The sequence below is a fragment of the Aulonocara stuartgranti genome (assembly GCF_965226115.1).
Source record: "Aulonocara stuartgranti genome assembly, chromosome: 1".
Taxonomy (NCBI): domain Eukaryota; kingdom Metazoa; phylum Chordata; class Actinopteri; order Cichliformes; family Cichlidae; genus Aulonocara; species Aulonocara stuartgranti.
The window spans coordinates 2,867,178-2,884,113 of NC_138939.1; the positions used below are offsets into that span (position 1 = coordinate 2,867,178).

At 47.2% G+C, this 16,936-nt stretch overlaps 1 protein-coding gene across 3 annotated transcripts; it reads left to right on the forward strand.

Moving 5' to 3' along the window:
• Positions 1 to 120: 120 nt before the first annotated feature.
• Positions 121 to 16,749, forward strand: wdr59 (WD repeat domain 59). 3 transcript variants are annotated; one of them, XM_082537655.1, is made up of 27 exons: positions 121 to 217; positions 894 to 943; positions 2,695 to 2,830; positions 2,959 to 3,044; positions 3,122 to 3,202; positions 3,523 to 3,560; positions 5,279 to 5,367; positions 5,460 to 5,576; positions 5,952 to 6,029; positions 6,621 to 6,777; positions 6,873 to 6,952; positions 7,032 to 7,161; positions 7,396 to 7,517; positions 7,633 to 7,797; positions 7,958 to 8,053; positions 8,683 to 8,787; positions 8,916 to 9,037; positions 9,556 to 9,709; positions 11,301 to 11,354; positions 13,507 to 13,640; positions 14,092 to 14,173; positions 14,441 to 14,553; positions 14,666 to 14,816; positions 15,073 to 15,154; positions 15,232 to 15,352; positions 15,433 to 15,575; positions 16,006 to 16,749. In XM_082537655.1, exons 1-27 carry the CDS (start codon positions 164 to 166, stop codon positions 16,239 to 16,241), a joined length of 2,976 nt encoding a protein of 991 aa, XP_082393781.1. In that variant the 5' UTR covers positions 121 to 163; the 3' UTR covers positions 16,242 to 16,749. The 3 variants fall into 3 exon arrangements, 2 of the variants coding, with proteins under 2 accessions (XP_082393781.1, XP_082393780.1); XM_082537654.1 differs by lacking the exon at positions 11,301 to 11,354; XR_014277442.1 differs by lacking the exons at positions 11,301 to 11,354; positions 13,507 to 13,640; positions 15,073 to 15,154; ... (1 more) ...; positions 15,433 to 15,575; positions 16,006 to 16,749 and having other exon boundaries at positions 14,666 to 14,781.
• Positions 16,750 to 16,936: the final 187 nt, after the last annotated feature.

Sequence of the window (16,936 nt, forward strand, 5' to 3'; positions counted from 1 at the left end):
ATTCGTGTATTATTTTAATCGATGTATTAATGTAACTCATATTTTATATACAGTAATTATATAGAACAGATCGCGGCTGTTATTGCGTGTTGTTCCCACTGTCCTGAACGTCACGTCACTTTAGCGTCACGTGGTGTTTGTTGACGGTAGGAGAGGGAGAAAGATGGCGGCTCGCTGGAGCAGTGAGAATGTTGTGGTGGAGTTTAGAGACGCCCAGGTGAGTTTTTCTTTCTTTCTTTCTTTCTTTTTATTTTTATATTTTTAATTTCATGTTTGTACGAAGCGCCTGCGCGCGCAGGTCAGGGAGCGTTCAAAGTCTCGTAAAAGAGAAAACTGCTCAGTCCAAGTTGAATCACCCGGACTTTTTTTTTTTTGTTATTTATTTATTTATCTTATTTTATTTTATTTTTTTTAATCACCCGGACTTCTTCTTAGTGTTTGTTGTAGATCGATCCAGTTGAATGTTTTTAATCGATTAATCGATGGAGTTGTTTATGTGGCACCGAAGTTAATCAGTAATTCAGGTGCTTGAATAGTTGTTCTGGTCACTTTTAAAAGCGCAGACTCCAAACATTTTTGATAATTTTTGAATATCTGTATATGTAATAGTAAAATAAACAGAAACAAGTTGATAATAAATTATCATATCGGGTAATTTAATATCACCTGAAAGCTTCGTTGTGTCAGCAGCAAAGGTTACTTCGTCTTTAATCTCACGTTTAATTCAGGGAAAAGCACATCTGCTCTGAATGAGAGGAAATCTCTCTGAACTGAAGTTCGACGATTTTAATTCTGTTTGAATTTTGATTGTCACTAAAATAGGCACAGTGAAAATTACACGGCGTTAGCTAAAATTAAAAACTGTCACTGCTGCTTTTGTCTCGTGTTTTCAGGCCACCGCCATGTCCGTGGACTGCCTGGGCTCCCACGCTGTGCTGTCCGGGTAAGTTTGGGTCACCTGAACGCGCCACAGTCCTTTTTCTCAAACAACAAATAATGAAATGTGTTTAATGTCACATCAGAGGCTCGTAATTACTCATTAGTCAGTTAATTATTCAGTTTCAGAGCAGCTCTGTCCGCTGAGCTACAATAAATGTTTGCGAGAAGGAACATAAGTGTAGTAATAATACATTAATAATAAGTTAGTATCAGAATGACAGGATACTTAAATTATTAAAAAGTTAATAAAGATAAAAAAGTGAAAACGATCTATATTTATATAAAAAATCAACTTCATTATGATTTATGACATGAAAACATTTGAAATTTGCAGCTATGAAATTTTTTATGTCATTATTTAGAGTTTCAAGAAAGTCAAACTTTGGTTAAGAAAAGTCAAATATTAATTTAAAAAAATATTATTAATAAGAAGTTAACACTGAGACAAAGTCAGCTGTAATAAAATTTTAAATGATCTAAGATTAAGAGATACAAATGAGATACAGATATTGAGGTAATAATAATTAATATATTTTTTCTCATATTTACTTCAAATCAAATCACTTTTATTGTCACATCACATGTGCAGGTGCACGGGTACAGCACATGTGAGTGAAATTCTTGTGTGTGAGCTTCACAAGCAGGTGTGCAAAATACAATAACATAAAACAAGCAAAATATAAGAACGGCTAAATCTGAGAGTTATATGAATAAATATGTGTACAATATAAGAGTGTATGCACATTACTGAATGTGTATACTAAATATGTATATCTACGTGTGTGTGTGTGTGTATATACACATTTAAAAAATTAAATAGAATAAACAATAAAATAAAATATACAGAGGTTGGCAGTTGAATATGTGCAAAACAAGTGGCATTTATATACAGTGTGGAGTGCATAATGTTGAAGTTCCAGTAGTGAAGCTGAGGTGTCTATGAAGTGTTCAGCAGTCTGATGGCCTGATGGAAGAAGCTGTCTCTCAGTCTGCTGGTACGGGACCGGATGCTGCAGAACCTCCTTCCTGATGGAAGCAGTCTGAACAGTTTATGGCTGGGGTGACTGGAGTCCTTGATGATCCTCCCCGCTTTCCTCAGGCAGCGCTTCCTGTAGATGTCCTGGAGGGAGGGAAGCTCACCTCCAATTATCCGTTCAGAGCACCGCACTACTCGCTGGAGAGCTTTGCAGTTGTAGGCGGTGCTGTTGCCATACCAGGTGGTGATGCATCCAGTGAGGATGCTCTCAATGGCACAGTGATAGAAGGTCCTGAGGATGCGGGGGCTCATGCCGAATCTTTTCAGTCTCCTGAGGAAGAAGAGGCGCTGCTGCGCCTTCTTCACTGTTTTGTTTGTGTGTACTGACCACGTAAGATCCTCAGCCAGGTGTACGCCAAGGAACCGGAAGCTGCTCACTCTCCACAGCAGCGCCGTTGATGGTGATGGGGGTGTGTACTTCTCTGCACCTCCAGAAGTCCACTATCAATTCCTTTGTCTTTGCGACGTTGAGGGTGAGATGGTTGTCTCGACACCAGTGGGTCAGGGCGCTGACCTCCTCCCTGTAGGCCGTCTCACCACTGTAGTGTCGTCCGCAAACTTCACAATGATGTTGGAGTGGCTAGTGGCTTCATTTGTGTTGTTCCTGTTCTCCAGTGACAAATGCTTCATTTCTCCTGCAGCATATTTTTGTAATTTTTAATGATTGAAGATTTTAAATTCACACGATTTTACCTTCTGTCACCGTAATCGTGCCGCAGGCGTCGCTTCCTGTACCTGGTGAACCTGGAGTTGCCGTCTGAACCGTCGCGGAAAATCGGGCGACAGAGTAAGTGGGACGTGGGGACGGTCCAGTGGAACCCGCACAGATCAGACGCCCACGTCTTCGCCGCCTCTGTGAGTGAGACCTCCAGAATAATTCATCATAAAATCATCGCAACAGAAATAATGTCGTGTAGGTAAAGAAGGTGGAGGGTTTGTGTGTTTCCCAGTGTGTATTGAACGTGTGTGCGTGTTGTCCTCAGAGTAACCAGCGGGTGGATCTGTACTCGTGGAGGGACGGCTGCGGCGAAACGCACACCTCCCTGCAGGGGCACACCCGGGTCATCAGGTAACAGCAGATCAAATCAAACGCACCCATCAGCGGGTAAACGCGGTCCGGCCTCACTGATGTGTTCGTGTCCGCAGCGATCTGGACTGGTCCTGGTTTGAACCCGAGTTCCTGGTCACCAGCTCCGTGGACACCTACATCTACATCTGGGACACCAGGTCAGAGCAAAGGAAGACCTTCCAGTATCATGTTTATTATTTATTATTATCTGTCTAAGACAAAACATTCACACGTTCCCGCATTAACATGTAACCTGATATAACAAGTGTGCTTACGACGAGCTTCGCTGGTAAAATTATCTTTATCCTGATTCGTGGCCTGGACTACGAAGCTGGTTTAACAAACCCAGGATATCTCTGTTATCTGGCTTCTCTTAGCCTGACATCATCAGTTAGACTAAGAGGTCACAGGGAAGTGGTGATCGTCTGAAGAATCCCGACAATACTTCTGAGTGATTTTTGATTCTTTGACCCCACAGAGACACTCGGAAACCCACGCTGGCGCTGTCCGCGGTCGGTGAGTATTTAAAGGGCGGGACTGTTTCCTCCGTCAGTGTCCACATGACCTCACACAGCTGACACATTCAGTTTGAGTCTAACTGACCTCCTCACAGTCAGTCAGAGTTAGGCTGGTTTGTGTGCTATAAGGGGACGCGTCCACGAAAGCCTGATGTCCTGATGGAGTCGGGCTCAGGATTAAACGAGAGGGCAGAGCAGAGAGCGCGCACTTTACCGATGTAAACACCAAACAAGCTTTTTCTTTGCTCATTTATTCATTCATATGTTTTTCTCTTTACCGTCCTCACTGCCTCGCCAACACTTTCAGTTTTGCATCAGCGTAGCGTCTCAGCTTTATTGTCATTTATAAACGATTTCATGTCAACTTCTAAGGGGATCCTTGAAAAGTCTCCATTTAGATTTAGGCAAATGTGTTCAAGCTGGTAATTACTTCGTAATGTATATATCAGTTCCTAATAACTGCTAAAATTTAGAACCAGCGGGTCGAGGAAGTCACACCCAACAGTTTTACATGAAATGAAACCATAAATGATTTCAAACAGTAACAACGTCTGAAGTACTTTAGAGGTTTTACATTGTAATGATCAGTGTTGGTCAAGGTACTTGAAAAAAGTAATTAGTAACTAATTACTGATGACTTCTCCAAAAAAGTATTCTCATTACTTTACTGATTATTTTCAAAAGTAATTAGTTACTCAGTTACTTTTTAAAAACATGACACACATGAATATGTAATAAAGCGACAGACCTTTCAGCCCAATTCTACTGTTTCTCTTTATTCCAGCGCAGAAAATAAAATAATGTTTTGTGTTTACACTTCAAATAGATGCAAGTAAAACACAGCAGAAAGAAATAAAATCAAACATTCAGGACTTTTAATCCATTACAGGACAGGACTGAGTCCTGTCGATCTTAAATCTGTGGTCACCTGTTTAGCAGGAGTGGGGCGGGTGGAGGTTTGCCCTGGTGCAGGTGTGCCGTAGAGGTCGTGTCAGTGGGAGGATCCGGAGGTTTCTCTGTGAATTTCACATTCCCGTGGCAGCGAGCTCGCTGCTCGCTCAGAAGTTTTGGGATTTTCTTCGCTGTAAAAAGTTTTCTTCCCACGCAGAGTGAACAGCGGACACTAATGTTTTTGTCACTTTTTCTGGAATCAAACTCAAAGTAATGTGAGTACTTCCACGCTTTAAACGCTGCACAGTCGTACTCTCCCTGCACTCCATATTACCCGTTGTTGATCTGCACACGTCTGTTACCACGAACGTCGCACGCTCGGACGTCATCTTCATGGGACACTCGCAAACAAAATCACGGTTTAGTAGTGCAGCGTGCTTACAGGAAAGTAACACTGGTCCCTTACTTTACTCGTTACTTGAAAAAAGTAATCGTTATCACTGATCTCCGGCCTTTCATTGGTTATTATTGTCATGTGCTGATGCAGCTGTGAGCAGAGGCGGAGACTGAGTTTAATCCAATCAGAAATCACATTTTTACTACATTTGGTTTGTTTTGTTTCTCTCTTTCTTTTTTTGTCTTTTGGATAAACGACAGCAAACCTGAGACGTCCAGATGGCTGAGTGTCTTTGAATGCACCATAACTGCTCTTAAATGCAATATTATGTGGGAAAAAAAGCAACTGAATGTTAAAGTCAGCTGTAGTGATGGATGAACTTTGCTTGGTTAACTCTCTAATTACAAACTAGTTCTCCCTCCTGCCAGCTGGGGCGTCTCAGGTGAAGTGGAACAAGAAGAACCAGAACCTGCTGGCGTCCAGTCACGACGGTGACGTTCGGATCTGGGACAAAAGGGTGAGCGCTCCCGTCCTGACTCACTGGCTTCGGGCTGACGTGTGCACGTGAACGCACTCAATCGTCTCACGGTGCGTGTTTCCTCTGAGCAGAAGCCGAACACGGCGGCAGAATACGTGGCCGCTCACCTGTCCAAGATCCACGGCCTCGACTGGCATCCGGACAGCGAGTTCATCTTCGCCACGTCCAGCCAGGACAACTCAGTGAGGGTGAGAGCAGAGAAAACCCAGAGGCCACAAATAAGCATGCGAAACACTCGAGAAACAGCAGATTCACATCCTGTCGCACGCACGTCCCAGCTGGAAAAACAGAATTCAGAGCTGCGTCTGTCAGTGTGACCTCTACTCTACCTGAGCACTCAAAGCTCTCAGAGTATTGTGTTACTGAACAGGCTCACGAGGAAGAAAAAGCAAAACCAACCAGCTGATTCGCCTAAAACCAAAACAGAGGGATGAAAAAACACCACAGAAAGACCCAAATCACCAAAAAGAGACACAAAAGCACCGCAGACATGTTTAAATAATTCTTTAAATGCACACGAGCAGAAAAACATCTGAAAAATAAACTTTTCATGTTTTGTGCAGTTTTGGGATTACCGGCAGCCCAGGAAGTACCTGAACATCTTGTCGTGTCAGGTGCCGGTGTGGAAGGCCAGGTACACGGTGAGTGTCGGCCTCGTGTTTGTGCTTCTGTAGTGGGATAAAAAGGATGAAGCTTCAGGGTCTGACAGGTGAAGCAAACATGGAAGTGCCTTAACCCTGCATTCATGTTAATGGTCAGCAGGGGGCGCCACTCTGGTTCCAAAAATACTGCAGGCTGTGTAGAAGTGTGTGAGGGGAAAAACCCTCAGATCCTTTGATCTGTGTCCACTTTTATGATGACTTCATGGCCTCCATCACGGCCTCCACCCTCCTGCAGGGTGCTGCTCGTGGTGAAATGCACACAGACAGCTTATATTTCCTGGTTCGCCTGGGGTCACAGTTTCTGCTGCCTTAGCATCAGATCACAACAAATTGGGGGGCACGGCGCCTTCGCGTGCTGAGGAAATTTACATCACTCGGATCCAAGCGAACCTTTAGCACCCTGCTAACAAGCGCAGCGGCTCAGTAACTGCCCCGAGCGGGTTATAACCGTGGTCAAATCTGGATTTGTGCAGTTTGCTGTGCATCCTCCAGTCACATGCAGACTCGCTGGATTTGCGCTTGGTTATAAAACTGAGGAAAAAGCAGCTCAGTGTGTTTTTGCCTCGTCAGCCGTTCTCCAATGGTCTGGTCACGGTGATGGTTCCTCAGCTGAGGAGGGAGAACAGCCTTTTACTGTGGAGTACGCTCGACCTCAACAGCCCCGTCCACGCCTTCGTGGGACACGACGACGTGGTGCTGGAGTTCCAGTGGCGGCCGCAGAAAGAAGGTGAAACTCGCCGCAGAGATGGGGAAAAGCAGAGCGGAGGTTTGTGGCTGTTTTCTCTCCTCTTCAGTGACGCCCTGTCGCTGTTTCCCCTGCAGGCTCCAAGGACTACCAGCTGGTCACCTGGTCCAGAGATCAGACTCTGAGGATATGGAGGGTGGATCCTCAGCTGCAGAAGGTCAGCACGCGGCGTCACGGGGACGAGCTCACACAGAGACTTGATTGGCTGATATCTGTGCTGTTTTTTTGTTGTGTAGCTGTGTGTCAGTGACGTGCAGGAGGACCTGATGGACGCGATGTCCCTCACCGCGGAGTCGGAGAAGCCTCTGTCGTCTCAGGAGTCGGAGGGCCAGCAGAGCGGGGGCCCCGCCTCGGAGAGCCTGCAGGGTGAGACGACGAGCTGCCTTCACACGTTTCACTGACTGCACACTAACTGACGGCTAACACAGACGTCACTACCGTCTCAATGTGAAACTATATGAAAGCATGCGAAAAGAAGTGTTCCAGGAACGCGTGAGGCTGCAGCAGAGGATATTAGAAAACTCTGACTGTAAGCAGATGTAACATTGATCCAGGTCCAGTCTGAGTCTGACCTCTGACCTTTCTGTATGCATCTCTCAGATCAGGACGGGTCTCTGACTGCTGGAGGTCTTCAGGACTCGGCGGCAGGTTCGGGTCTCGCTCAGACTCTGCAGCAGGAGTTCTCTCTGGTCAACCTGCAGATTAGAAACGTCAACGTGGAGGTGAGCTGGTGCCTGATGGTAGTGAGGAAACGTTTCAAAGGAGGGCGAGCAGTCCTGAGCTCACTGATGGACGATCATTGAAATCAGACTGATTGGTGATGTTTGTTTTGTGTAGATGGACGCGTTGAACCACAGCTGCGTGGTGTCGGCTCATTTCGGGAGCCATCAGGTTCACCTGGTGGTAAAGTTTCCGGCTCAGTATCCAAACAACGCCGCGCCCACCTTCCAGTTTGTCTCCCCGACGACCATCCCCTCTGCCATGAAGACCAAGATCCAGAAGGTACCCGAACGCACCACGCTGTCAGTAAACCAGACCTGTGTATGCTGGAGGCTGCATGCAGCTCACGCTCTGATTTCTTCTGTATTTTTTAAATCAAACTGACTGTGATTGAAGCTGTAGTTCAGTGAGGTCTGTGTTTGAGGCGTCTCCCTGTGCTCAGATCCTCAGAGACACGTCTCTGCAGAAGGTGAAGAGGAACCAGAACTGCCTGGAGCCGTGCGTCCGACAGCTCGTGTCCTGCTTGGAGTCTGATATGGTGAGAATAACGTCACGTGTCTGTCCCTGAAGTCCTCCACCAGCAACACCAGAACCTTTAAACGGACCACACCTGGGGGCGCTGCTCCACTACCACCTGTCTCGCTCTCGCAGGTGTAGGCTCTGTTTTGTGGGGAAACTTTGTTTGCTGTATTCTGGTGAGGGTGGTGTGGTGGTTAGCACTGTTGCCTCACAGCAAGAAGGTCCTTAGTTTGACTCCGGGGTCTTCCTGTGTGGAGTTTGCATGCTCTCCCTGCGTGTGCGTGGGTTCTCTCCGGTACTCCGGCTTCCTCCCACCGTCCAAAGACTTGCAGTTAGTGGGGTTGGTTCATTGGTGAATTGATTGTAGGTGTGACTGTGATGTGAATGGTTGTCTGTCTCTGTGTTAGCCCTGCGTCAGGCTGGCGACCTGTCCGGGTTGTACCCGCCTCTCGCTCTACGGTAGCTGGGATATATCCCAGCTCCCCCTCGTGACCCTGAGAAGGATAAGGGATATTCTGTTGAATTTCATGTACAAATTATTTTTGTTTTTGTTTATCTTTTACATAAGTTTATGTTGGTATAGGAAAACAGTCATGTGACTGTAACAAAATCTCAGCCAATCACTGCTCTGTCTGTTTCCTGTCTCAGACGCAGGAGGACAGTCCGGCCTCCGGCCCCTTCGTCCTGTCCAACCCCGTCACTCCGTCCCTGCAGGCGTTTCCTCGAGTCACCAACACCTACGGCTCCTACCAGGTAACACCTGCACCAGGTAACCTACTCTGTGCAGGATAGTTTTCTTCTGTCCTCTCCATGTGACAGCTGAAGGGTCGTTTCTGCCTGACGCTCTCAAAGTGTCACAGGAGATTTCTTCTTCCTTCCAGGACGCCAACATCCCGTTCCCTCGGACATCCGGAGCTCGCTTTTGTGGCACCGGCTGTCTCGTTTACTTCACCCGACCGATAACCATGCACCGCTCTGCCCCGCCCACAGAGCCCACTCCCAGGTAAGATACCACACCTCTTTTTTTTAACAATCATGTCAACATTTCTTTACATTTTTATAAACAAACATCAGATTTGTAGGAAACAGATGACGCAAAGTTTACAACTTATCTTGAAAATTCTTTGTGCAAAGTGGCGTCGGATCTCCTCCCGTGTCAGCGCCTGTTTTCATGGCGATGTGTTCATGTTTTGTTCTCATGATGGAGACAAACTTTAAAGTGTCCCTGCAGCTCTAATCCTGAAGGCTTTGAGCAGTGACTTTTGATTTTTAGCCGACATGGATGTGCTCAGTTTGGTTTTTATCCAGGTATTTATGACATATTAAAGAAAAGTGCATTAAATTAACATAATCCAAACATTTTCCTTTTAAATGGATGTTTTTTGTTTCGTTGTATCCGTCTGATAATGAAACATCCAAACATGTCTGTGGATGCGAGCTGTGGTTATAAACTGTTGTGGTTCTGTTTGATGGAGCTCGGATAAAGTACACGAACCTGCGTGTGTGTGTGTGCGTGTTCAGGTCCCTGTCGGCTCTGTCGGCCTATCACAGCGGGGTCCTGACTCCGATGAAGATGCGTTCAGAGTCTCAGAGCACTCTGCGGCTTTACAGCGGCAGCCCGACTCGCTCGGATAAAGACACCGTCTCCATCTCCTCCTTCTACTACAAAGAACGGGTGAGACCCTCTCTCTCACACACACACACACACACACACACACACACACACACACACAGGTCCCTTTAGTTTAGCCTCTAGTTTTCCCGGGAGTCTCTCGGGGTCTCAGTCATAACACTGTGTTAAGATTCGTCCACTCTGAAAACGGTCTCAGCACCGTTAGTTTCACAGCTGTCGCTGCTTTGATGTGTTTACAGTGACCTCAGCTTTCCTCTGTCTGCAGGCTGATTACAGAAAACAGAACATGTGTTGTTTGTTGTGAGATAGAGGATTCTTTGCATTACAGAAATATCGTACCAGTCCTCTAATGTTGAGCCTTCTGGGTTGAGCTGGGCTTTTGTTCTGGCTGCGACACTCAAATCAAACACCGATTTATTTTTAAGGTTGCAGATAATCCAGAAAGGAGTTCCCTTTTAGATGAGCCCAGAATAAAGAGTGAGCCGACATGCATGGAAACAAATATCACATGACCGTTCCCGTACACTGGGCGTTGTTGTTTGTAGGCGGTTGGAACTTGACCTGCAGAGTTGAACTGTGCAGCAGCTTCTAGCGTTTGTGTCAGAGGACCTGTTAGACCTGTGGCTGCTTTAGCCTTTTATATGCACCACTTATAAAAGTGAAACTGTTCATCGTATAAAAGATGGAAACCGGTTGTTTGGTGAAGCCTGTTCTGGATGGCTCGAGCTGAGCGTTTGACGGAAGACGGGTGGATCTGAGTGACAACCCAAGAACACCGCACACTGATTGGGTAACAGCTTGTGATTGATCGCACCGTGCACACTGATTGGCTGACGGCTGTGTAATCCTCTCTCCTGATGAATAATTTATGTTTTACTCAGTATTACAGACAATAAGATCATCATCAGAGCACGGAGTCGAAGGCTGTTTCCTGTTGTCTGTATGGCTTTGAAGTCTTTTTGCATCCAGAGTAGCGCCCCCTGTTGGCCATTAAAATCAGAACAGTGGAAAGTAAGCTGGTGGCTATCAGCTGAACAGCCATAACATCTGCCTGGTGTTTTTAATTGTTTCTTTGTGTAAAAATGGCTGAAAAGCTACGTGAGCTAAAATAAACATACACATCCTTGGCGCTTGGGCCCAGCGGGGGGCCGCAGTGAACTGCTGGAAGCTCTGGCTAGCTTAGCGGCAGCTGTGTATCCGCGCTGAATTAACCGCTGGCAGTTAAAGCCTGTGTATTTGTTTTCTTCTTGGAAAAGGTCATGTGACGAATCAGGGCGTGACATCTGACAGGCTTCGATATGGAAGGGAACGCTGATGTTGTCATTTCTATAAGAATTAGTTTTTAAAACAATCTCTGCCTCAGTCACAGGCTGTTATAAAGTGCTGCCAAACAAACTCATGTGTAAGTGAGGTGTGAAGAAACACTCCTGAGTCTGGACCCTGACAGGAAGTAGAACCCTCGCCGCTCGCCCCTGTCGAGCTGAACGCTGCTGCTGTTTCCTGTCCCGTCCTCTCTGATCAGTTTCTGTTTGTTTTGTTTTTTTATTCCTGTGTTCCTGTTTCTCTCCGGCCAATCACCCGCTCCCCTTCCCCCATGCCGCTGTGGGCCACTCCTCCTCCTTACTATCCGAAGCTCCCAATCTCTGCCTCCCGCCGCTGGTCTGTCCAAACCCTCCACGATTGGCCGGTACTGAGCTCCTCCATCCGAGCACCCATCCCCGTTTCCTGATCTCCGCCTCCGTCCTCTCCTCTCCTCGCTCTGGGCTTTTCCTCAGCGTTCGGGGTTAACTTTGGTTTTTTTGCATGTCACTGATTGGCTGCAGCCGCCTCGACTAACACATCCTGATTCTGCTAATTTAATAACAATATTAAATTATGTGTTCTGGATTTAAGTGTGTCATGAGAAACTCTCAGGGCTGATTTACGCTCTGTGAAAAACTGCAAGTGTCACAATCTGAAGAAGTTTTAACTCAAAGGTTTGAAAAAAGTGTTTTGTACATTTTAAAAGTGCTAAAAAAACATGTCTGTCATAGTTAGTAAGTTTACAGCAGAGTGCTGTTCGTCTGTCAGCGAGGGTTTGATAAAGGCGGTGCAGAGGTGGAGCGCGGGTGAAGGAAGAATCCGTGAAACTGTGGCGTGGACGCAGACGTGTTTCTGGACACGGGCCTCAGCAGCGGCTCACAGAGGTAGAAGCTCTCGGGGCAAAGCTGATGTAAAGACGCTAACATCAGGATGGTGGCGTTTGAGCAGCTGGGGTTACTTTGCTGCACTTGGATTGGATGCTGCAGGGCTTTGGTGCTCGAAGAATTTAAGTTGTTTTGTTTTTCAAAATAAAAGACAGACTTCCTCTTGCTTCTTGTACCGAGCAGCAACTCCAAAGGTTCACAGCAAAGGCAACTTCCCTCAGGTAGCGTGGGATGAAAGCGCAGTGATTTTAGGTTAATTTGCAGCGTTAGCATGACCGATAATTCTGAGCACATAACTGAACTTAAATCATGTAACGGTGCTGCAATAACCCTGCTGCCCGACTTCCTGTCTGCTCATCAAAGTGTGAAGCTTTGAATGTTCACTAACATTTAACACGTCCAGGTAAGTCTCAGCGCAGAGCTGCAACTTATTATTGAAAATAACTTGGCCGCATAATCGTGTGTCACTAAACTGGAAGCTAACCGTGTTCACACTGCGAGCTGCCGAGGACGACGATCAAATGGAGATCAATCAATCAGCACTAATCGCCCTCTTATCAATAACAGAGTGAACACATAAACACACGCCACCTGCATCTCTGCGGATCTTTGCGGGAAGGCTCGGAAACTGCTGAGGTGAAGTTTATGACCCATGAAGAATGTTGTTGGGTTAATCCGGCCTGTCTTTGACCTTCCAGGTGAGATTTTTAATGTCAAGAGTTTCACTTCCTGGTTTAAGAGAGGAAAAAGGGCGCTGGCGTAGGTCACAGGTGACACAGGTGCTGAAAGATGAGTGCAGCGGCCCGAGTTCGATTCTGGTTTTCTGACTTTTTTAGAGGTCACCAAAAGATCTCCCGACAGTCTGGTGTGTAAGAATTCCCCTCTGAAGTCTCCTGTGGTCCAAAACAGTCAAAGGAGGACTCGAGTATCGCAGTATAACAAAGTGAGGACACTTCAGTTAGGAAGAATATAGGACTGTGAATCCGTTTGACCTGCTTTGGTTCAAATCACAGTGACCACAGGTGCACCGGCGAGACCACGATGAGACCGTCGCTCTCTCCTCACCGATTTCTCTTTACTTTAGCTTTTTACAACCATCCTCGTCACTGCTCGTAGCACGAGATGGTACCTGGTAGGATAGCACAGGTTTGCTGTGTCTCCCAGCAAAGAGTGTGGAGGAGCTACCAGGAGATGGGTCGCCTGGTGGAGGAGAGCTGCATGGGGCTGTAGGACCAGTATCTGTCAGACCTCATGATGGTCCCGTGCACGCTGATTTCCTCCTGGTGCCTGACCTCACGTGGCCAGAGATCCTCTGTGATGCCATGGACCGGCTCTCATGTTCCTCAGGCATAAATCCCACTGAGACCTTTGGTAGGCGTTGTGTATCGGTGCATCTGACACTGCCTAACAGCTACAGACAGGAGCTTATTGATGCCGTCATCCAGGTCTGGGAGGAGAGCTCCCTGGACAAAGTTACAAAAAGTACCCTTAAAAACAAACAATCACTTAATCTCAAAGCTCGGAGTCTTTGGTCAGTCAGCGTCTCGCAGTGTGAACGGGCTCTTGAAGAACCCCGTCCTCCGGCCCACTTTTAATCAGGTGGTGCTCTGTTGTGTCCTCTCGGCTCGCTGTCTGTCTGTCTCTGTCTGTTAGAAATCCCGCCGCTTTAAGACGAAGCGAGAGGGGACGGACTACGGCAACCGTCCGATCAAACTGGCTGGAAAAGTCATCATCCAGGAGATCTCCTGCCTGCTGCCCGTCCACAAAACTCTGGGAGAGAACTACATGTGAGACACGAGGCTGTAAAACAAACACTCACCCACTCGAGTCACATCACAGCTGATTCACAGAAACTCATTTAAACAGATTTAGCCGAGCGTAAAGGCCAAAATAATCCTCTGGTTCCTCTGAAACAGGAGCATTTGATGCCTTTCAGTTGCTTATGATAGAAAACTGTGTCTCTGACTTATTGCTGTTATTTTATTTATTGAAAAGGTCAGATTAACTAATCAACAATCAATCGAGAGAACAAGAGAAATGAGCCTTTGCAGGAAGGTTTGGATCGCCCGACTATCACACAGACAGTCAAAGCCAAAGCATAGACTGTATATAAAAGATGGATTTACCCCCCCTCACCAGAAGCCTTCACAACATCGAGATGACGGCTGTTGTGATGTAAAGAAATTCTTCACGTTCGTGTTTCGCGCTGATCGTTACAGGTTTATTTTCTCTCTTCAGCCTGAACATGAACGACATCCAGGAAACGTGTCAGAAGAACGCAGCAGCGGCGCTCGCTGTCGGACGCAGAGACGTGGCGAAGGTTGGTGCTTGCATCCTTTTTATTTTTAACTTGCATTTGAATCAGATTTTGAATGCTTTTGTTGATGCTACACAAGTAGAAACTATACAAAACGTGGAGCCAGGAAGGTTTTAGAGACAAGGTAACAAAATCACAGAACAGGGAAGCAAAGTGAGTTTAGTTAAAACTGAGTTTAGTTTGTGGCTGAAGTGTTCCCCACATAAAGAGAGCAGAAAGTACTGAACCAGAGGTGCTGTCCGCCTCTTCTAAACCCGCCTCTCTGTGCAGGTTTGGGCTCTGGCGTCTGCAGCAACCAATCAGGACCTGAGCCCAGACTCTGACCCGGACATGGAGACTCCTTGGGCCAGACACCCATTCGGACGCCACCTGCTGGAGACTCTGTGAGTTACTGAGAGCAAAGCTGAGGCTCCTGATCGCCACGCCTGTGCCGCGTTGAGCTCTCGGTTTGGGTGACGGAGCAGCTGATTCACATGTTGATTCTCTGTGTTTCAGCCTGGATCACTACAGTCAGATAAGTGACGTTCAGACTCTGGCCATGCTGTGCAGCGTGTTCAAAGCTCAGGCTCCGCCTCCAGACTCTTACGCACTATTCGGGCACCATACGTCACGGGCCTCCGCGTTCCCCCCGCACCACGCTCGTTATGTGAGTCAGATTAAAGGCTGCTTATTGACAGAAATGGAAACAGCTGAGCTGAGGTACCGTGATGTTTGGGAAATCCTGTTTAGAAGAATTGATTTTAGCTTTAGTTTTGGATGAGAGTTTATTTTTTAAATAAAAACTTTAAGCGCCCACTCGGCTCTTTGACTTCCACACCAGCTGACTCCACAGGGTTTGTTTAGGTCATTACAGTAAAATCAGCTACAGGAAGTGATGTAATGTGTGTGTTTGGCTATCTCAGCCCAGCTACACGTCCAGCTCCGTCACCTCGGGCTCCTGCTCCAGCACCTCTGACTCCATCACCACGACCACCTGGAACCCAGGTGAGGCTCCTCAGCTCCTCACACACGCCGCCTCTGGGAATGTTTGGATTCATCTCCTGTTTTTGTTTAACTTCCAGGTCGAGACTCTGAGCACGCCAACCCGTGGGGCGAATCCTCTCCCGACGACTACCGCTATGTCAACCAGGGCTACACAGACCCGCGAGAACGCGAGCGAGAGCAGCACGTGATGAACAAGAGGTGACATAGCTCCGCCTCCAGCTGCGCCTAATCATATCTGCCCAGCTGTCAGTCTGATGTCACTTCCTCTCCCTGTGCAGGCTTCTGGACCCGGCCAACACACTGCAGTTTGACGACTTTAAGAAGTGCTACGGTGAAATCTTGTACCGCTGGGGTCTGCGAGACAAGAGAGCCGAAGTGCTCAAGTTCGCCTCCTGCCCACCCGAACCTCACAAAGGCATCGGTGCGTCTTCTGGGGAAGAAGTCGCTGATGTGTTAGAACAATGAAATAACACGCGTGACTAGACTAACTTACACTGCAGCGACCTCACCTGCACCTCTGATTCACTTGTGCACTATCCAGCATGTCTCTGTTATCCAGCTTCAGTTACCATCATCATTCAAGCTAAGGAGTCACACGAAGAGTAAACCCAGGGTTTATCTAGCTACACACAGGAAAGAGGCGGGGTTTGCAGCATCTGACCAATCAGAAACGTGTTCAGGTTTCTTTCTATAAAGGAAAACTGTAATGTTAGAAGAATGTGAAGAGAGTAAACAAAGAATAGAGGCACAGCTAAGTATTTAAAGCTCTGAGGAAGACAAACCTCACACAGGTGAAGACGCTCTGTGTCCGCAGGTGTTGCTGACGCTCTTCTTCTGTCGTCTCTCTGCAGAGTTTGGCGTGTACTGCTGTCACTGCCGCAGTCAGGCTCGTGGGACGCAGTGCGCTGTCTGCAAGCGCCTCACCTTCCAGTGCGCCATCTGTCACGTCGCCGTCCGCGGCTCCTCCAACTTCTGCCTGAGCTGCGGCCACGGAGGACACACCAGTCACATGATGGACTGGTTTCGGCGGCAGGACGAGTGTCCGGCCGGCTGCGGCTGCCACTGTCTGCTACAGAGCACCTTCTGACACGGCGCGGACGCTCCACGTGATGGGGTCGCCATGTTTAAAACCTCCTCTGTGATCACATGATGGGAGATCAGCAGCTGCTCTGCTGGAGGCGACATCAGTCCGTCCGACACTTCGCTCCAGAGCGAGATCTCAGCATCGAATCCAGTCCAGGAGAGATGGCAAAGATGATTTATTAGCACAAGTGAAAAAACACGGACGTTTTTCTGTCTGTCAAAGCTGGAAAAGTTTGTACGTGGAAAAAAGTGCAAAGAAAACAGACTCATCGAACGCAGATTATGAAACACACGACTCGACTAAAATCGCATTTTTGTGGCAAATCAAGTCACTGATGTGACCTCACCTTTGGTGCTTTGTAACACAGCGGAGTCGCCGCGCTCAGAAGCGAATGATGCGGCGAAGACTCGCAGCAGCTCACTGCAGACGCCGTCGCAGACTCTGACGGATTTCTGTAGAAAATTAAAGACTGAATAGTTTCAAATGTTATAAAGTATGTTTGTGCATGAAATCTGAATCAGTTGTGCTTTTCTCCAGCGTCCAGTTTAAAACAGACGTCGCAATACAAAGGTCACTGTTCACATAACAGCCTGTTGTGTGTGTGTGTGTGTGTGTGTGTGTGTGTGTGTGTGTGTGTGTGACTAAAGCTCGATGACATCATCAACCACTACGCTTAACCTTTATCTAAAAAAGCTACA

Coding starts and splice junctions, on each gene's coding strand:
- wdr59 (XM_082537655.1), top strand. CDS start 164: ATGGCGGCTCGCTGGAGCAGTGAGAATGTTGTGGTGGAGTTTAGAGAC. Junction 6,778..6,872: donor GTGGCGGCCGCAGAAAGAAG/GTGAAACTCGCC, acceptor TTTCCCCTGCAG/GCTCCAAGGACTACCAGCTG. Junction 13,641..14,091: donor ACTCTGGGAGAGAACTACAT/GTGAGACACGAG, acceptor TTCTCTCTTCAG/CCTGAACATGAACGACATCC.